This window comes from Tamandua tetradactyla, chromosome 4, assembly GCF_023851605.1.
Source record: "Tamandua tetradactyla isolate mTamTet1 chromosome 4, mTamTet1.pri, whole genome shotgun sequence".
Classification (NCBI taxonomy): domain Eukaryota; kingdom Metazoa; phylum Chordata; class Mammalia; order Pilosa; family Myrmecophagidae; genus Tamandua; species Tamandua tetradactyla.
In genome coordinates, this window is record NC_135330.1 from 80,663,884 (window position 1) to 80,686,426 (window position 22,543).

The following is a 22,543-nucleotide window of genomic DNA, read 5'->3' on the forward strand; positions in this document are numbered from 1 at the left end:
TAAACTTGTACCATATATCCAGGGCAAGAATCAGTTGAAGAAGAACTGAAAAACTGATCGTTAAATACAGGTAATTTGAAAGGTCTGGAATAAGTTGGACCAAGTGTCAAAGAAGTACAAGTGTTGTTACTTGTTAGCTTTGCATTAACAAGTGTTGTTAATGCAAAGCTAAACAACAATAAAACCCCAGGCAAGAGAGAGGAACTGACCTTCAGAGTAAACTTATCAAGGTAATCAGATATCTAGACATCAGCAAGAAATTACAAGCCATGCTAAGAAAAAGATATGGCCCATTCAAAGGAACAAATCAAAACTTCAGAGGTGACACTGATGTCAAAACATCTAATCAAAGATGCTCAAACAAATCTCCTAAATCAGTTTAAGGAGATGAAGATAAATATGGTTACAGAGAGAAAAGATACTACAAAGACACTGGGTGGGCAAAAAGAAGAATTTGAAAGTATAAAAAGAAACACAGAAATTGTGGGAATGAAAGTCACAATAAAAGAGATTTTTACACTAGAGTCATATAACAAGATTTGAACAGGCAGCTACAACACAGGATAATCAAAATCTTACAGAAGGAAGAAGAGAGAGAAAAAAGAAAGGAGAAGATTAAGCAGGGTCTCAGGGATTTGAATGACAGCACAAAGAACACAGACAAACACACCGTGGGTGTACCAGGAGGAGAAGAGAAGGGGAAAGAGGCACAAAGAATATCTGAGGAAATAATGGTGAGAAATTTCCCAACTGTTAGGAAAGACATAAATATACATGTCCAAGAAGCACAAGATACTTCAAACAGAGTAAATCCTAATATGTTTATTCTGAGACACATCCTAAAACAGAATGTCAAATGCCAAAGACAAAGGGAGAATTCTGAGAGTAGCAAGAGAAAAGTGACACAACACATACAAGGGAACTGCAATGTGATTAAGGGCTGATTTCTCATCAGAAACCACAGAGGTGAGAAGGCAGTGGTATGATATACCAAGTTACTGAAAGTGAAAAACTGAAAGCCAAGAATTCTTTCCATGGCAAAACTGTCCTTTAGAAATCAAGAATCTTTAAATAGTCACAGATAAACAGAAACTGAGAGTTCATCAGCAAGAGACCTGCTCTACAAGAAAGACTAAAGGGAGTTCAGCAGGTTCAAAGGAAAGGACAGGAGAATGAGGTTTGGAGTAAAGTAAAGAAATGAAGGTTATCAGTAAGGGTAACCACAAGGGTAAATGAGACAAAAATAATTTCACATAAAAACAAAGGATGAAGCAGTTGAAGTACGTACTGCTTTTACAGTAATAACACTGAATGTTAATGGATTAAACTCCCCAATCAAAAGTTACTTGCTGAAGTTGTTTAAAAATGAACAAAGACAAACAAGTGCTGGAGAAAATACACAGAAAGATGCACCTATTCAGTGCAGTAGGGAAGCTGTGAGGTGCAGCCCCGTGGAGGGCAGTGGGGTGGTCCACAGGAGGCTGGGGTGGGGAGGCCATGTGACCCTGCAGCCCCACTGCCCAGTGTGTGCCTGGAGGACCTGAGGGGGGGCACAAGTGGACACTCCACACTGGTGTTTGTGGGGGCAGTGCTCCTGCTCCATGATGAATGGATGTGCCCTGAGGGTACAAGGACTGAGGCATGGAATGGGTTAAACTGTGGTGTATCCCACAACAGACTACTGAGTGGCTGTGAGAAGGAAGGAATGAAGTGGTGAAGCATGCAACTCGGCTTGTATGTTAAGGACTGTGTGTTGAGTGAAATGTCAGGAACAAAAAAGGCAAATATTATCATGCCTCAATCATATGAACTAACTATAATATAAAACTCAGTGAACTAACGTTGAGAGTACAGGTTATCAGGTTGGGGCCTACTGTTAAGGGTCCTAGATTGTAAGCTCTTAGAGCAGTCACATATATTCAGGAGATGTACCTATTAATTCTAAATCCTGAGATACTGAGCTGTTTGTACATAATACGGCTGTTCCCAGAAACTTCAGGTATTTATGTGACACCTGAGACTCAGAGTTAGAGTTCTGAAGCTATGAAAGTCAGCAGTACCCCATATAGGAACTGTTTAAAAAGTTGTAAAAGTGATTAGACTTCGAGTAGAGATATGAATGAAGCTGATCTGGATAGGACTAAGGTACATCGGAATATGGGGCAAAGGATTATTCTAGTTTGCTGGCCGCCAGAATGCAATATATCAGAAACAGAATGGCTTTTAAAAAGGGGAATTTAATAAGCTGCTAGTTTACAGTTCTAAGGCTGAGAAAATGTCCCAATTAAAACAAGTCTATAGAAGTGTGCAATCTAAGGCATCCAGGGAAAAGATACCTTGGTTCAAGAAGGCTGATGAAGTTCAGGGTTTCTCTCTCAAGTGAGAAGGTGCATGGCGAACACACTCAGGGCTTCTCTCTCAGCTGGAAGGGTGCATGACAAATACGGCATCATCTGCTAGCTTTCTCTCCTGCCTTCTGGTTTCATGAAGCTCCCCGGGAGGCATTTTCCTTCTTCATCTCCAAAGGTCGCTGGCTCGTGGACTGTTTGCTTCATGGTGCTGCAGCGTTCTCTGTTCTCTCTGAATCTCCTTCATTCTCCAAAATGTTTCCTCTTTTATAGGATTCCAGGAACTTATGAAGACCCATCCAAATGGGCAGAGACATGTTGTCACCTAATCCAGCTTAACAACCACTTTTGATTAAATCACATCTCCAGGGAGATGATCTAATTTCAGATTTAAAATACAATACCGAATAGGGATTAGAAGAAACGCTGCCTTTACAAAAAGGGATTAGGATTAAAACATGGCTTTTCTAGGGTACATACATCATATCAAACCAGCACAAGGATGATGGTGTCCACATTTTAAAACTTCAACTTCTGTGTGAGACTAAAGGGAGAGTTGTTTGTTGGGTGTAAAATTTATATTCTGGGTAGTGCTGTATTAGTTAGGATTGTCTAGAGAAAGAGAATCAACAGGAAATACTCGCAAATATAAAATTTATAAGTGTATCACGTAACTGTGGGAATGCAGAGTCCAAAATATACAGGGCAGGCTGTGAAGCCGACGATTCCGATGGAGGGTCTGGATGAACTCCACAGGAGAGACTCACCAGCAGAAGCAGGAAGAGAGCCTGTCTCTTCCGAATCCTCCTTAAAAGGCTTCCAGTGAATAGATTAAGCATCACTCATTGCAGAAGACACTCCTCTTGGCTGATTACGAATGGAATCAGCTGTGGATGCAGCTGACATGATAATGATTTAACTCTATGAATTGTCCTCACTGGAACAAGACCGGCCAGCACTTACCCAACCAGACAAACAGGTACCACCACTTGGCCAAGTTGACACATGAACCTGATGATGACAAGTGCATTTCCTAATTTAACTTCTATGGTCAGTTTAGTTGAACACCGTTCAGTATGTGGAATCTTGAATACCATGTGATTTTGGTGGTTTGTCTGGGTTCGTCTGATGCCCTGATAAATCCCAGAGTTATCTAGGCAGTAATTAAAGAAGGGGACCTTGGGAGAATGGGGAAAAAGGAGGAAATATACAACTTTCCTGTTTGGAGAATTTCTGATATTCTCACAAGCAGTGGGGAAACCAAATCAGTAGGCTGAGCCCTCGATCTTGGGGTTTGCCCCTGTACAACTTATGCCTGCAAAGGATAAGCTAAGCCTGCTCATAAGTAGGCCTAAGAGTCACCCTCAGAGAATATCTTTTGTTGCTCAGATGTGGCCTCTCTCTCTCTAAGCCAACTCAGCAAGTGAACTCACTGCCCTCCTCCTACATGGAACATGAACCCCAGGGCTGTAAATCTCCCTGGCAACATGGGACAGAAATCCTGGTATAAGCCTGGACTTGGCATCAAGGGATTGAGAAGGCCTTCTTGACCAAAAGGGGGAAGAGAGAAATGAGACAAAATAAAATTTCAGTAGCTGAGAGATTTCAGAGTTGAAAGTTATCCTGGAGGTTATTCTTATGCACTATATAGATATTCCTTTTTAGTTTATGGGGTATTGGAGTAGCTAGAGGGAAGTACCTGAAACACTTGAGCTGTGTGGGAGTTAGACTTAGTTGTCAACTTGGCCAGGTGAAGGTGCCTAGCTCTATTGCTGTGGACATGAGCCAATGGTACGTGAACCTCATCTGTTGCTGATGACATCTGCAGTTGGCTAGGAGGTGTGCCTGCTGCAATGAATGATGTTTGACTTAACTGGCTGGTGCTTACATGAGAGAGTGCAATGTAGCACAGCCCAAGCAGCTTGCAAACTAGAACAGATTTGGTACCGGAGAGTGGGATGCTGCTGCTGTTTGCAAACACCAAATATGTTGGAATGGCTTTTAAATGGACAAGGGGACGATTTTGGAAGAACTGTGAAGAGAATGATGGAGAAGTCCTGGAGTGATTGAAGAGACTGTTGGTATAAATGGAACCACTGCCAGTCTGGACAAAGGGGGACACAAAAGGGACTAGTTGGAGTTTGCAGAGTGTGAACCATGGAAGCTCAGGTCTGAAGCCAAGATTCTTTGGCCAGGAGAGAGGACACACCCTGTTCTAGTTTGCTAGCTGCCGGAATGAAATATACCAGAAACGGAATGGTTTTTAAAGGGGGGAATTTAATGAGTTGCTAGTTCACAGTTCTAAGGCCGAGAAAATGTTCCAATTAAAACAAGTCTATGGAAATCTCTAATCAAAGGCATCCAGGGAAAGATACCTTGGTTCAAGAAGGCTGATGAAGTTCAGGGTTTCTCTCTCAAGTGAGAAGGCACATGGCAAACACAGTCAGGGCTTCTCTCTCAGCTGGAAGGGCACATGGCGAATATGGTGTCATCTATTAGCTTTCTTTCCTGGCTTCCTGTTTCATGAAGCTCCCCAGGAGGTGTTTTCCTTCTTCATCTCCAAAGGTCACTGGCTGGTGGACTCTCTGCTTCGTGGTGCGGCAGCATTCTCTGCCCTTTCTGAGTCTCTCATTCTCCAAAATGTTTCCTCTTTTATAGGACTTCAGAAACTTGTCCAGACCCACCCAAATGGGTGGAGACATGTCATCCCTTAATCCAGTTTAACAACCACTCTTGACTAAATCACATCATCCAGGGAGATGATCCAATCACAGTTTCAAACATACAGTATTGAACAGGGATTATCCTACCTCTACAAAATGAGACTTATATTAAAACATGGCTTTTCTTAGGGGGCATACTTCCTTTCAAACCAGCACACACCCATATACATGGAGAGGGTGAGTTTGCCCTGAGGGCAGAGGGTGAGTCTTCCATCTCATTGCAATGGAAGAGTTGTGCCGCCTCAGGCCTTTGAGAAGGTATAGCATGCTCCTTGGGGACTGGGGAGAGCCTGGCTGCCACCACATGGAGGGGTTGAGCATGTGCCCCAGAAATGGCAGAGAGCCCAGGAGTGGCCCCGATGCCTGGAGAGAGTGAGGCAGAGAAAAAGGTGATCTCCTCAGTGGACAGGAGCCAATGGTATGTGAACCTCATTTGTTGCTGATGACATCTGCAGTCAGCTAGGAGGTGTGCCTGCTGCAATGAGTGATGTTTGACTTAATCGACTGGTGCTTACATGAGAGAGCTCAACGTAGCGCAGCCCAAGCAGCTCACAAACTAGAACAAGCTGTATTCCAGGAGTCTTGATTCTTGAACACGATATATTTACAGTGTGACTGTGTGATTGTGAAAACCTTGTGTGTGATGCTCCTTTTATCCAGGGTATGGACAGATGAATAAAAAATATAGATTAAAACTAAATAAATAATAGGGGGGATAAAGGGTAAAATAAATTGGGTAGATGGAAATACTAATGGTCAATGAGAGAGAGAGGTAAGGAGTATAGCATGTATGAAATTTTTCTTTTTTCTTTTTATTTCTTTTTCTAGAGTGATGCAAATGTTCTAAAAAATGATCACTTTGATGAATACACAACTTTGTGATAATATTATGAGCCATTGATTGTACACCATGTCTGGAATGTATGTGTGTGAAGATTTTTCAGCGAAAATATTTTTTTAAAGTCACATATTGGCAGAATGGATATATGCTGTCTACAAGAGACTCACCTTAGACCAAAAGACATAAATAGTTGAAAGTGAAAGACTGGAAAAAAGATACTTCTTGCAAACAGTAACCAAAAAAGAGCTGAGATAGCAATACTAATACTGGGGAAAAAGAGACTTCAAGTGCAAAACTGTGTAAGAGACAAAGAAAGACACTGTATATTAATAATTATTAATGCACCTAACCAGGGTACTCCAAAATACATAAGGCAAACACTGGCAAAACTGAAGGGAGAATTAGACATCTCTACAACAATAGTCGCGGATCTTAATATATCACCCTCACCAATAGATAAAACATCTAGACAGAGAATCAATAAGGAAATAGAATTCGAATAATATGATAAAGGAACGAGACCTAACAGACATATACAGAACACAGTACTCCAAAGTAGCAGGATATAACATTCATCTCAAGGGCTCTTGGAACATTCTCAGGGTGAATCCATATGGTGAGTCACAAAACAAGTCTCAATAAACTTTAAATGACTGAATTATACAAAGCACTTTCTCAGACCATAATGGAATAAACGTGGAAATCATTAATAGGCAGAGAAATGGAAAATGCACAAGTATATGGAAGTTAAACAACACACTCTTAAACCATCAGTGGGTCAAAGGAGTAATTCTAAGATAAATCAGTAAATATCTGGAAACGAATGAAAACAAGAATACAACATGTCAAAACTTATGGGACAGAGCAAAGGCAGTGCTGAGGGGAAATGTATAGGCTAAATGCCTACCTTCAAAAAGAAGAAAGAGTTAAAAACAAACACCTAACTGCACAGCTGGAAGAACTAGAAAAAGAACAACAAACTAACCCCAAAGCAAGCAGAAGGAAAGAAATAACAAAGATTATAGCAGAAAGCGATGAAATTGAAGATAAAAAACCCACAAAAAGATTTAAAAAGTGGACAAACCCTTAGTTAGACTGACAAAAATAAGAGAGGAGACACAAATAAAATCAGAAATGAGCTGGGGTGAGGCATAACTACTGACCCTGTGGTAAAAAGGGATCATAAGGGGATTTACGAACAACTGTATGCCAACAAATTAGACAACCTAGATGAAACAGACAAATTCCTAGACACACGAACAACCTACACTGATTCTAGAAGAAACAGAAGACCTCAACAGACCAACTCTAAGTATAGACTGAATCAGTCACCAAAACCAGGACTATACAGCTTCACAGGTGAATTCTGCCAATCATTTGAAGAAAAATTAATACCAATCCTGCTCAAACTCTTTTAAAAATCTGTAAAGGAGGGAGTACTACCTAACTCATTCTATGAAGCCAACATCACCCAAACACCAAAGCCAGATAAAGGTACAACAAGAAAAGAAACTACAAACCAAGTTCACTAATGAAAGTAGATGGAAAAATCCTCAACAAATTATTTGTAAATCAAATCCAACAGCACATTAAATGAATTATACCCCATAATCAAGTGGGCTTTATCCCAGTGTTAACATCTTAAATATTAAAATAAGCACTGTGCTACAAAGGAGTACCAAACAAACAGGAAATAATGACCCATGCAAGGGAAAAGGATTATAAATATCCAGAAAACACTGTTCTAATTTGCTAGCTGCCAGAATGCAATATACCAGGAACGGCATGGCTTTTTAAAAGGGGAATTTAATAAGTTGCTAGTTTACAGTTCTAAGGCTGAGAAAATGTCCCAATTAAAACAAGTCTATAGAAATGTCCAATCTAAGGCATCCAGAGAAAGATACCTTGGTTCAAGAAGGCCGATGAAGTTCAGGGTTTCTCTCTCAAGTGAGAAGGCACATGGTGAACACACTCAGGGCTTCTCTCTCATCTGGAAGGGCACATGGGGAACACGGCATTATCTGCTAGCTTTCTCTCCTGGCTTCCTATTTCATGAAGCTCCCCGGGAGGCATTTTCCTTCTTCATCTCCAAAGGTCGCTGGCTGGTGGACTCTGCTTCGTGGTGCTGCAGCAATCTCTGCCTTCTCCAAATCTCTCATTCTCCAAAATGTTTCCTCTTTTATAGGACTCCAGTAAACTAATCAAGACCCACCCAAATGGGTGGAGACACATCTACACCTAATCCAGTTTAACAACCACTCTTGATTGGGTTACATCTGCAGGGAGATGGTCTAATTACAGATTCAAACATAAAGTATTGAATAGGGATTAGAAGAAACAGCTGCCTTTACAAAAAGGGATTAGGATTAAAACAGGACTTTTATAGGGTGCATACATCCTTTCAAACCAGCACAAACACCAGTGAAGAAAACCAGACTGTGGACATACGGAGCAAAGGTTTAAAAAAAAAAAAAAGATCTTAAAAGTACTCAAGGAGATGAAGGAAATACATATAAAGAAATAATGGAGATCAGGAAAACAATTCATGAGTAATATGAGAATCTTAGGAAAGACAGAGAAATTTTAAACATGAACCAAACAGAAATTACTGGAGTTGAAGAACACAACAACTGAAAGGAGAAATACCCAGGAAGGCTGTGACAGCAGACTGGAGCTGCCGTTTAAAGAAGTTATACCAAAGGACTAGTTAATTAGAAGGTGAGACTAAAAGGTAAAAGATAGGAAAGGGGTGACTATTAATTTTATTTTAAACACTCTGAATTGCTTATTTTCCAAAAAATATTCCTTTGGCTTTTCAAATTACCAAAACTAAAACAGTAAATAAATAATATGTTCTAGTACTAAATGGCCAAGAAAAGAATCTCTTTACCAAGATCTTTTGACATTTATGTTTAAAAATACATAAAAGAGAAATAAATATGGCAAAGCTAATTTGAATATATATAAATATCCTAGCTTTTATGCCTTCCTTAAATTAACGAATATGGTTTAAATACAAACTATGGAGTTTAGCAATGATTTTGAGGAGGCTACTCTGTCAGTATAAAACAGGAGATAAATATAATTGGGGAGATGAGATTAATGTGAAGAAATAACAGTGAACAATATAAGACAGCATATAACTAAGAGTTAAATTACATGATATCAACAATCAGAAAGGATTATGAGGATTTGAGTATTCAGTAACAGGTTCCATTGAGAGGCAGGACTTGAAATTATCTACCGAGACAGGATTTCCATAATATGGGGAGAGAACTTTAGGGAAGCAGCACTACTTTAAGGCAGGCACAGAAGCAGTCAAAACTGCATATATTCATGGGTAAAGGAGACTGAGCTGAGTCACATGGCAGGTTAATATAAGGGGTGGTAGAAAATAAGGGTCCCCAAATGATTTCTTTCTGCTATGTGAGGGGATGAAACTGAAAATTGTCCTCTGGTTGATGTTTAGATAAGAGAAATGATTAGGAAAATTACTTTAAAAAATTTTATTAAACCCTATTATAGTTCAATTCTTTCCAAGGAGATCAGATGGAAGGTAAACTGTCATATGCATCAATTCTTATAAGGAATAATACATGTCTGTTTCTCAGACCATGTGATAATCTAATCTTACACTCAAAAAGTTACAATTTCAATCAGCTATATGAAACAACAGGTCTAAGTGACTTTAACCCATTTACACTGCTTACGATTAAGTTTATGTTGGGTTTTCTAGCATCTTATTTCACGTTTCTACTCAAGTATTCGTTCTTTCTTCTTTTTTCCTACTTCCCATAGTCTAGATCATTTTTTCCCATTCTGTTGGTTTAAAAGTCATAAATCCTATTTTTGTTCTCATATAATTTGCCCCAAAGTTCCTGGATTTCATGTTTGCTTACCCTTACTGATTTCTTAAAAATAACCCTATCTTTTGCCTAACAAGGCAAGTATTTCAGCATGTTCTCATAATCCTTTAATTTCTTCATCTACTCATCCTGGACTCTGTCCAGAATTCTGGTCCTGAATTTTCAGTATTTTTCCTTTTTTTTGAGTGTGTATTACTACTTTTTTTTAACAAGTTATTTGATCACTTACAATTCCCATATATTTTACAGCAACATTCTAGATCTTATTTTCCTCTTATAAGTACTTCTTCTAAGGGTGTTTTCAGATAGGTGGCAATGTAGCACAACTATTGAGACATTTTACACAAAGAATATGCTTCATCTTGTACCCGTGTTTAGTGACAATTTGGCCAGATATAAAATTCTAGACTCAAAGTTCCTTTCTTTTGTGTAATGGAGAGGCTGGAGGGAACTGCCTGAACATGTAGAGCTGTGTTCCAGTAGCCACATTTCTTGAAGATGATTGTATAATGATACAGCTTTCACAGTGTGACTGTGTGATTGTGAAAACCTTGTGTCTGATGCTCCTTTTATCTACCTTATTGAGAGATGAGTAAAACATGTGTATTAAAAATAAATGAATGGTGGGGGAACAGATGTTAAAATAAATTTGGTGGATTGAAATGCTGGTGGTCGGTGGGGAGGAGGGATGGGGTATGGTATGTATGATTTTTTTCTGTTTGTTTTTTTTCTGGATTGATGCAAATGTTCTAAGAAATGATCATGATGATGAATATACAGCTATGTGATGATATTGGGAGTTACTGACTGTATAGGAAGAATGGAATGATCATATGGTGAGAATGTTTGTGTTTGTATGTGGTTATGTTTAATTTTAAAAAAAGTCCCTTTCTTTCAATAGTTAAAAAATATTACTCCAATTATCTTCCTGCATTTGTGTTGCTCTTAGAAATCTAATGTCAGTCTGATTCTTGTTCTTTTAAAGGTTACCTGTTCTCTCACTCTGGAAACTTTGTAAACACTTCTCTTTGTTTTTGATGTCTATAATTTTCCCTTGAACGAGTCCAGGGATAGGTTTTCTTTTTGGCATCTATTTGCTATTCTGCATTCTTTCAAAATGAAGTCTTATCTTTCTTTATTCACTGTCATTTCTTCAAATATTTCCTTCCCTTCATTTTCTACCTTTTCTGTTGCAACTCCTATTACCCAAACGCTACAGATTCTATTTATGTCTTTCACATGTCATAGTTTTCTTTCCTATTTTATATACTTTCATCTTTTTCTGATGCTTTACAGAAAGGTGCCTCAGTCTACCTTCCAGTTCCCACTGAATGATTTGTAGAGTTTGCTGTTTTAAACGAATAATAGGAGCTGGCTTTATTATTATTAACCGAGTATTCCTTCATTTAAAAGCTTATCTGTAAATTTAATATTAAATGTCCCACTATAACATCAAATAAATATTACAACAGGAAAATGAGGCAGAAAAGTTTCATGTACCATTTTGGGGTGAGGTTGAGTGTTACTTGTATTTTTAGACTTCATATTACATTTTTTTGTTCTTGACTACATCTATGAGAACCTTGTCTTCTTTTGCATAGTCTTCAAATGTATGGTTCACTTTAAAATTTTGAAACATTAAAAAATAAAACAAAAGAAGATTTTCAAAGACTTTGACAAAAGTTCTGACAACAAATAACTACCACAAATTGTAATATACTAGAGTATCTACTCACACTTGGAATGGCTGGAGATTTTTTTCTTTCTGGCCCGACAAGAGGGCTTGTAGTCATCTCACTTTTTGATCCAACTGTTGTGCTGCCAAGTTTACGAGCAACGTCTTTGTCCCACTCCTCTTTCTGTTCACTTTCCACACTGTTAGCTTGAGGCCTTTTGGTGTATGACACGGCAGGAGGAATAGATGGACCCACTAAAATGAAAAAACAGTACAGTGAGCTGAAAAGCAACTGAGACATTTTCTTCTTACGAACAAGAAACTCTGTATAAAGAATACCTGTATTTCATATTTTCACTCTGAACATTAAACTACTTGATTATAAAAATTAAGCCAGTCCTGTAAAGGGGACTATATTTATCAGCCAGTAATGTAAATCTGTGGTAAATGGGATGAGGCACAAACATACAAGCACACAGAGGTGTGAACATATAATGCTTTGAAAACACAGGTGTGGGTAAAGTCTGTGTGTCTTTCCACTTATTTGAATGTTTTCCCCACCGTGATCACTGAACCGCTGCTGCTTCTGATTTGCTGATGTGCTTCGCTGGACCTTCAGATGAGCAGGGGACTGAATCGTGCTGTTGTTCAAGTCACTGCTGGGCTGTGACCTCTGGCACCAGTTTCCACTGGATAAGGATTCACCTCCTTCCAACTGCAAGGAAGAGAAAGACCACCAGCACTTGAAAACCAAAAAATCACACAACCAGTGTGCACTCTTGACTTCCTCATCCATTCAAAGCTATACAAGTAGTAATCAGGATTAAATATATATATATGTCGTTTGGATACAGAACTTCAAGCTCGTAAACAGGAAGGGAGGAAACTGGACATAACATGCTTCCATAAGTACGTGCAATCCGTTATCTTGTGCAGATGGCACTGGATGCTTGGTTTAATCAATGCACTAAATAACAGCTGTCAGTTACCACATGGTATAATACGACACCATGTCAAGCTCTTACTACAAAACCATGATATACTAACCTGCACTTAACAGATGAAAAACTGGGACTAAGAGAGTCAAAGGGGATTGTGGGAAGATGGTAGAATAAGAAAATCCAGGAATCAGTCCCTCCACCAAAACAATTATTGAACTAGCAAGAACTGTCTGAATCAACTATTTTGAAACCCTGGAGTCTAGTGGAATATTGTACAGTGTCTACAAGAAAGAATGAAAGGAAAGAGGCTGGTAAATTGTGGTAAATACCACAACAGGTATTCAAGAAAATCTCTATCATATTACTAGCTGGACAAAAAAATTAAGGAAGAGACAACTCAGGGACTAAATCTCACAGTTTACCCTTTAAAATACTGAAATGTACAGTGTGTAACAAAAGATTACAAGACAAAAAAGAAGCAGGAAATGATGGCGTAGCCACAGAACAAGGGAAAAATCCAGAAGCCAGTAACAAAGAGGACGAGACTTTGTACATACCACACAGAGACTTAAAAATATGATCATCAATATGCTCAGAGATAAAGGAAAACACAGAGAAAGGAGTGAAGGATATGAAGAAAACAATGAATGAACCATATGGGAATCTCTTTGAAATTCTCTAAAAGAACCATATAGAAATAACCGAGCCCAAGATGACAATAACTGAAATGAAAAATTCAAAGACAGAATGATGGAAAAATTCCCAAACTTAATGAAAAACCTGAATATGCACATTCAAGGAGCCTAACAAACCCCACACAGGATAAACTCAAAGAAAAACATGCCAAGACACATGGTAATCAAATGGTCCAATGCCAAGGACAAGGAGAGAGTGCTGAAAACTGCAAGAGAAAAGCACTGAGTCATGTACCAGGGAATCCCAACATGAATAGGTGCTGATTCCTCATCAGAAACCATGGACAGACAAAGACAATCATAGAAAACATTTGAAATGCTGAAAGAAAACATTTGCCCACCAAGAATTTTATATCCAGCAAGACCTGCCCTACAAGCAATACTAAATGCAGTTCTTCAGACTGAAAGGAAAGGACACTAGACAGTGGTTGAAAGTGGCATAAAGCAATAAAGACCTCCAATAAAGGTAATCAAACAGGAAACTATAAACGCCAATACTATTGTGTTGTAGTCCACTTCTTACTTCTTAGTGGTGCTAAAATGGAAATGAATAAAAAGTAATGATACAACGATGAATACGGACACACAATATACAAAGATAAAATTTGTAACAAGTACAAAAAAGGTGGGAAGTGGAGGAATATAGGAACATTGTATGTGTATATTATTGAACATAAGTTGATATCAAATCAAAAAGGACTGTTATAGATCTAGGATGTTAAACTTTAACTCCATGGTAACCACAAAGCAGATATATCAAAATTATTTAGAAATAAATGAGATGAATTCAAAAATAGTACAATGCAAAAACTAAATAAATATGGAATTCGCATATTAATGGAAGAGTTGAGGGTCAAAAAAGGTGTGAGACTTGCAAAGTCTAAATAGCAAAATGGTAGAGAAAAGTATCACACTGTAACTAGTCTATTTAAATGTGAAGAGATTAAACTCTCCAGTCAAAAGGCAGAGATTGGCAGAATGGATAAAAAAATCATGATCCAACTATATGCAGTTTACAAGAGACTCACATTAAATTCAAAGAAATAAGCAGACTGAAAGTTAAAGAATGAAAAAAATACATATCATGAAGGGTAACCAAGAGAGAGCTGGGGTAGCTATACTAATATCTGATAAAATAGACTTTAAGTCAAAAACTATTATGAAAGACAAACAAGATTATCATATACTGATAGACAGTTTCACTCAACATGAAGACATTACAATTATAAATATGTATTCACCTACCAGCAGAGTCTCAAAACATATGAAGGAAATACTGACAGATTTGAAGGGAGAAATCAGTGGTTCTACATTAACAGTAGGAGACTTGAATGTGCCAATTTCAATAACAGATAGAATATTGTGCTGGTTTGAATCTGTGGTGTTCCCCAGAAAAACCATGTCCTTTAATCCCCGCATTCAGTACTGCTGGGTGGGAGCTTTTGAATTGTTCCTGTGGAGATGTGACCCACCCAATTATGAATGGTAACTTTTGATTAGATGGGTTCCATGGAGATGTGTCTCCACCCATTCGAGGTGGGGTTGCTTACTGGAGCCCTTTAAGAGGGAACCATTTTGGAAAAAGCTTCAGAGCTGAGAAAGCCCACGCAGTCAGAGACCTTTGGAGATGAAGAAGGAAAACACCCCCAGGGGAGCTTCATGAAACAAGAAGCCAGGAGAGAAGCCACCATATTCGCCATGTGCCTTTCCAGATGAGAGAGGAACCCTGACCATCATCGGCCTTCTTGAACCAAGATGTCTTTCCCTGGATACCTTTGACTGGACATTTCTATAGTCTTGCTTTAATTTGGACATTTTCCCAGCTTTAGTACTGTAAACTCACAACTTGTTAAACTCCCTTTTTTAAAAGCCATTCTATTTCTGGTACATCAGATTCTGGCAGCTTTCAAACTAGAACAAATATCTAGATGGAAGATCAATAAGGAAATAGAAGACTTGATCGAAACTACCAACCAATTACACCTAAGAGACGTATATAGAACTTTTCACCCAAAAACAGCAAAATAAACTTCCTTCTCTATCCATAAACTTCACATGGATCACTCTCCAAAATAGACCACATTTTAGATCACAAAGCTAGTCTTGATAAATTCAAATATACTGAAATCATCTGATATATTGTCTCTGACCACAACAGAATAAAGCTAGAAATCAGTAGCAGAGGGAGAAATGAAAAATGTACAAATAAGCGGAAATTAAACAATGTCACTTAAACAACCAATGGTCAAAGAAGTAGTCACAAGAGAAATTAAGAAATGTTTCGAGGCAAATAAAAACAAAAATACAACATACCCAAACTCATGAGGTGCAGCAAAGTCTGTGCTGAGAAGGAAATTTATAGCTCTAAATGTTTAAATTGTAAAAGAAGAAAGATCACAAATCAGAGTTTTGGAGGTGCTAGAAAAAAAAAATACAAACTAAACCAAAGGGAGCAGAAGGAAAGAAATAACAAGGATTCCAGTGGAAATATATGAAATAGAGAATTAAAAGACAATAGAGAGAATCACAAATCTTCAAAAGTTGGTTCTTTTAAAAGATCAATAAAACTGATGCACCTTAGATTGATAAAGAAAAAAAGAATACAAATAACTAAAATCATGAATGAAAAGAGGGACATTATTTCCAACCCCAGAGAAATAAAAAAAAACTATATGAAAAAGTGTATATCACAGATTAGATAACCTAGATAAATAGACAAATTCTTAGAAACCACATATGACTTACACTGACTCAAGAAAAAGTAGAAAATCTTAACAAACCAATAATTAATAACGATGGAACCTGTAATCAAAAACCTCCCAAAAAGAAATGACCAGGACCAGATAATTTCACAGGAGAATTTTGCCAAACATTCCAAGAATACGTAATATCAAATCTACTCAAACTCTTGCAAAAAATTGAAGAGGAGGGAATACTCCATAACAAATTTCATGAGGCCAAAATCTCTCTCTTACCAGAACCAGGTAAAAATTACCAGAAGAAAAGAAAATTAAAGATCAGGATCTTGTAGGAATACAGATGCAAAAATCCTCAACAAAGTACTCACAAACAGAATCCAACAGCACATCAAAAAAATTATACAGGGCAGTGTGATGGTGGCTCAGTGGCAGAATTTCCGCCTGCCATACTGGAGACCTGGGTTCAATTCCTGGTGCCTGCCTATGCAAAGCAAAACAAAAACAAACAAGCAAAAATTATACATCATGATTGTGATTTGTCCCACATATACAAGGGTGGATCAGCAACTTAAGAAAACCTAAAACACCACATTAAAAGAATTAAAGGAAAAAACCATGGGATTTTCTCAATGGCTACAGAAAAGGCATCTGACAAAATCCAGTACCCCTTCTTGGTAACAGTTCTTAGAAAACGAGGAATAGAAGGAAACCTTCTCAACATGATAAAAGGTATGTATGAAAACCCACAGTAGCATCACATTCACTGGTGAACAAACTGAAAGCTTTCCTTCTAAGATGAGGAATACAACAAGTACATCCACCATCACCATTGCTGCTGAACATCGTTCTAGCTAGAGCAATTAGGCAGGAAAAAGAAACAGAAGACATCCAAATTGGAAAGGAAAGGTAAAAGTGCCTATTTGCAAATGACTTATCTAATATAAAAATATCTTGAAAAATCCAAAGCAAAGGTACTGGAAATAATAAATTCAGCAACATGGTGCGGTACAAAGTTAACATGCAAAAATCAGTAGTGTTTCTATATACAAGTAAAGAACAATTGGATGAAAAAAATCTAGAAAAAAACTTCCATTTAGAATAGCTACTAAAAGAATGCAATACCTAGGAATAAATCTAATCAAGGATGTAAAGGACTTGTTCTAGTTTGCTAGCTGCTGGAATGCAATATACCAGAAATGGAATGGCTTTTTAAAAGGGGAATTTAATAAATTGCTTGTTTACAGTTCTAAGGCTGAGAAAATGTCCCAATTAAAGCAAGTCTATAGAAATATCCAATCTAAGGCATCCAGGGAAAGGTACTTCGATTCAAGAAGGCCGATGAAGTTCAGGGTTTCTCTCTCAAGTGAGAAGGCACATGGCGAACACACTCAGGGCTTCTCTCTCAGCTGGAAGGGCACATGGTAAACACAGCGTCATCCGCTAGCTTTCTCTCTTGGCTTCCTGTTTCATGAAGTTCCCCGGGAGGCGTTTTCCTTCTTCATCTCCAAAGGTCGCTGGCTCGTGGACTCTGCTTCATGGTGCTGCAGCATTCTCTGCATGCTCCGAATTGCCTTCATTCTCCAAAATGTCTCCTTTTTTATAGGACTCCAGAAACTTATCAAGACCCACCTAAAGGGTGGAGACATGTCATCACCTAATCCAATTTAACAACCACTCATGATTAAATCACACCTCCAGGGAGATGATCTGATTAGTTTCAAACATACAGTATTGAATAGGGATTATTCTACCTTTATGAAATGGGATTTTTTAAAATTCTTTTTTAAAAATTTATTTATTTATTAATTAAAAAAATTAACAAAAACATTAACAAATGATCATTCCGTTCTACATGTATAATCAGTAATTCTCAATATCATCACATAGTTGCATATTCATCATTTCTTAGAACATGTGCATCAATTCAGAAAAAGAAATAAAAAGACAACAGAAAAAGAAATAAAATGAAAACAGAAAAAAAAAGATTATACATACCATACCCCTTACCCCTTGCTTTCATTGATCACTAGCATTTCAAACTAAATTTATTTAAACATTTGTTCTCCCTATTATTTATTTTTATTCCATATGTTCTACTCATCTTTTGACTAGGTAGATAAAAGGAGCATCAAATCAGACACAAGGTTTTCACAATCACACAGTCACATTGTGAAAGCTGTGTCATTATTCAATCATCATCAAGAAACATGGCTACTGGAACACAGCTCTACATTTTCAGACAGTTCCCTCCAGCCTCTCCATTACATCTTAAATAACAAGGTGGTATCTACCTAAAGTGTAAGAATGGTTACTCTGTTTGGAATCTCTCAGCCATTGACACTTTGTCTCATTTCACTCTTCCCCCTTTTGGTTGAGAAGGTTCTCTCAATCCCTTGATGCTGAGTCTCAGTTTATTCTAGGGTTTTTCTCAATCCCTTGATGCTGAGACTCAGCTCATTCCAGGATTTCTGTCCCACGTTGCCAGGAAGGTCCACACCCCTGGGAGTCATGTCCCACGTAGAGAGGGGGAGGTGGTGAGTTTGCTTGTTGTGTTGGCTGGAGAAAGAGGCCACATCTGAGCAACAAAAGAGGCTCTCTTGGGGGTGACTCTTAGGCCAAAATTTTAAGTAGACTTGACCTATCCTTTGTGGGCTTGAGTTTCATATGAACAAACCCCAAATCTCGGGGCTCAGCTTATAGCCTTGGCCGTCCACACTGCTTGTGAGATGGGAAAGTTGAATTTCTCCCCATTCTCACCATTCCCCGAAGGGGACTTTGCAATTACTTTTCCACTCACTGACCCAATCACTCTGAGATGCATCAGGGCATCACTCTGAAGAAACCAACAAAATCTCATGTCCTACCCAAGATTCCAAGTACTTATGGTGTTCAATCAAGCTATCTACATAAGTTATATTAGGAAATGCACTAGTCAAAATATAAATTTTGTACCAAACAAACATTTTTTGCTTTATTCTCACACATAAGGTGAAATTTTAAAATATAAATTACCATCTATTTTAACACCCTGCAGTAGTGTTTGTTCTTCCTATGCACAAACATTTTAAAAATTTGCACGTTTAGTCACTATTATTATACACTCTAGGCATTCCTAGATTATAACATCTCAATCTTTATTGTCTATCTTTTCTTTCTGAATGAAATGGGATTTTGATTAACACATGACTTTTCTAGGGTACATACATCATTTCAAACCAGCACATTGACTTGTGTGCAGAAAACTACAAAACATTACTAAAAGAAATCAAAGGAGACCTAAATAAATGGAAGGATGTTCTGTGCTTATGGATTGTAACACTACATATATCATTCCTTTCTCCATAATGCAATAGTACTTTACCAGCAAACTTTTGACTGAGTCACTGGCATCCCAATAAACAATCTAAATTCATATAAGTGATACTAAAGATGCATGGTAGGATAATATTGGTGATTATAAGAGATAATAACTTACACAAGCAGAATGATATACCAGGAAGTGTTCTAAAGACTTTCAAAGACCCTAAGGAAGCTAAGGCACAGGGAAATTAAGTAGTTGCCTAAGACACATGGGTAGTGGCTATACTGGGGTGGGGATGAAGATTCAAACCAAGCGAATCTGGTTCCAAACTATAATGCCTCAGTAGTTTATATTCAATACAAGTCAAATTCTATTTTCACTCATGCATGGGATGGCTGGTATACAGGTAAAATTAGTGCATCCTTTACCTTGAAGTTAACAGGAATATTAAAAATCTCAGGTGTGAAATTTAAAATCTTAGTAGTAACAATTCAAAGATGTTAGAAATAACCGTGTGTACTCTGCCTTTTCTTAAAATTCTCTTGACCTGGCTTGTCTGACACCATTTCCTTGGCTGTCAGCAGCTTCACTGAAGATTCCTCTCTTTTACCATAAGAACAGTATCTCCTTCGTAGGGCCCTTTGGAAGATCAAGTGCATTAATACACGTAAAGTCCTTAGACTAGTTCCTGGTACATTACTCTGTGCTCTGTGTGCTCTCTGAGGCAAATTCCTATATCTAGAATTCTATTCACCTCTCTCCCACCAAATACAGATCTTTATATCCAAAAGCTTATTAGATAGCTCCATCCAACAGTAACCTCAAATTCAGCTCTCCCAAATAGAACTTGCCGTCTTTCCTGTGAAATCCACTCTTTTCCTAATTTGGCAAATGCACCTTATACAACTGTTGCTTATGCTGCGAGCTGAGGGTCTTGGTCCCTCATTTCAAATAGGTCAACAAGTACTGTTCAGTCTACATATCGGCATCAAGGAGAAGGTTTTCAACCTAAGTGGAAAATAATAAAAGTGACAACGTAAAGAACTGACGAAAATACTCCTATAATTGTTTCAGATCACTAACATTTATTTTTTGCCTCTCATTTCAAAAGACAGTATCAAATTTCAGAAGCTCAGCATGGTTCTTCAATGCAAAAGTACTCAGAATTACATCTGTCTAAGACTGAATTTTAAGACTAGGAAGGGAAAGCTCTTGCTTTTGTGCATATAAAAATCTCTTTAAGATAGGCAATTTAAAACCCATTTTTTTCCCAATGTAAGAAAAATTCTGGAAGTGTTTGTTAATATGACATATTCTATAAGTCATCATAAGTCATCAGAACATTAATCCATCTTGCACTGAAACCAAGAAGTTTATCCAAAGGAGCCTATTTTAATAGGTTTGGTTAACAAGCAAGGCTCAAGGTATATCCGAAACAACTGACAATCTGGTGTTCTGGGACTAATGAATTCATTCCTTTGTCTTCCTTTGAGAATCCTGCTTCAAAAAAAAATACTGTTCTCTCTGTAAAACAAATCAATATAAACCTCTGTAAGATCGGCTGTTCATCATAAACTTTCTTTCGTTATTCTCACGTTAGACTCTCCTCTGGAGGTATACTGTGGTAGAAAACAGTGAATTTTCCTACATTTTTCCTCCCTAAATTCTGAAAAAGAATTTCCCAAAGAAAAAACTTTAAATGTGCCTTTTGTAAATGCAGGCAATTCTATAAAGGACTTGTTCTTACATGTTTTGTTTCAAACTCTATGTTATAACTGGCAGACTAACAAAGTTATAGGTTGCTTTGGAGTAGAAGTTGCCTAAATTGAAAATCAGAATTTTTTTATATCATTGAAGGCTCCAAAAGTCATTGTGGCACACTACACCCATCGCATATCTTCTCCTCCTCCTCTTCCTTTTTTATTTGTAAGGTGTATTTGCTTGTACTATTTATTGTTTTATTTTAGAAAATGGACATATACTTAGCATACAGGACTATGCAATAAAAAATGTGGTATCATTTATAACAAATATTAGAAAAGCATATGAATCTGGTAGATTTATAACAGATCATAATATTTATGGATGGTGTGAAAAAATACATTATCCCAATGTTCTGATGTAAGAGCCTTATTCTACCGAATTTCCATGGGCATCTGTGAGTAAGCTGGACTTTGCTCAGTCTCTTTGAACACGTCTACATGAACATCAAAGTTATTAATAATTTATAAAATAAGAATTAATATTATTTATAAAACAAGAATAAATTAGATTTCATTAGTGTTAGAAAAAAAGAGCTTAAGAAGCTAACCAAAGGAGGATCATTTTTTAAAATAAATTTCTAAGAAGGTTAGTAGGCAAATAAGCAAGTTTTGCAATTCACTGCCATTTCTGGTGAGGAGGGAGGATATAGTGACATTCTTGAAGTATCACTCTGCAGATTACTTAATTCTTATAAAGCTATTTTTTACAATGGACAATCTTTCCCTACCAAAAAATTTAATTTGAATCTAATGAATTAAATAATCTGTAATATGGGACCTTCTACAAGATAATTGGCCTCGGGTCTTATAAAATGTCAATATCATACGATCAGAGGAGTGTCACGATGAAAGGCAACTAAAAATACTAATGAATGAGTTTTATTGGTTCAAGATGTTTTAAAACACAGTAAAAGCCTTTTTGGGACAAATGGAGAAATCTGAGTACGGACTATATTTTAAAAGATAATGAAATGAATTGATGACAAATTTCTTGAGTGACATAATGACATGGTGGTTATGTAGGGCAATGTTTTTGCTGTGTATGGGACAAAGGATATGATTCTACAAGTGGCTCAACAGTAACAAAATGTATACATAATTATATCTTCAAAAATAGAGAGAGGGAGGAAGAAAGCAAGTATGGCAAAACACTAAGAGGATGACATTCAGGTTTTGATTATACTACTCCTTCAGTTTTTCTATTGGTTCTGAAATCTTCAAAATAAAATGGTGGGGGATGCTTCCCATTTGTGTGTGTGTGTGTGTGTATACATATACATATATATTTGTGCAATTTTGTGAATACTGTTAAATAATAAATTCCTCAAAGTAGAAAAAGGGTATTCACATTTAAAATTCTGAAAATCTCCAATATGTGGCTCACATGACCACTGCTGAGTGAGAGTTTTGGATTCTTTTTAAATTGCAATATCAAAAATTTTGGTTTATCATTCTTCAATATGGCTGCTTTGCTGAACTCTTGAGTTTCTAGGTGGAAAAAAATTATATCTGTAAATAATCTCAATTTGTCTCTTCTTGTACTATGTTTATATCCAGTTCATTTTCTTGATTATAACCTTTGTATAAAGCTGAAAAGCTGTTGATATCATTATTTGACTTTAATGGGAAAGCCAGTATTTTATTATTAAGTATATGCTTATAGTTTCCACCTGAAACCTTTTCTATTAAGA

General features: G+C 37.3%; 1 protein-coding gene across 1 annotated transcript in view; it reads right to left on the reverse strand.

Moving 5' to 3' along the window:
- Positions 1 to 22,543, reverse strand: part of LOC143680304 (serine/threonine-protein kinase MARK1-like) — a 50,392-nt gene that overhangs the window by 24,088 nt on the left and 3,761 nt on the right. The window contains exons 3-4 of the mRNA XM_077156809.1: positions 12,015 to 12,168; positions 11,515 to 11,708 (exon numbers count right to left, since the gene is read on the reverse strand). Coding sequence (XP_077012924.1) covers positions 11,515 to 11,708; positions 12,015 to 12,168 — 348 coding nt within the window. The remainder of the gene's footprint in view (positions 1 to 11,514; positions 11,709 to 12,014; positions 12,169 to 22,543) is intronic.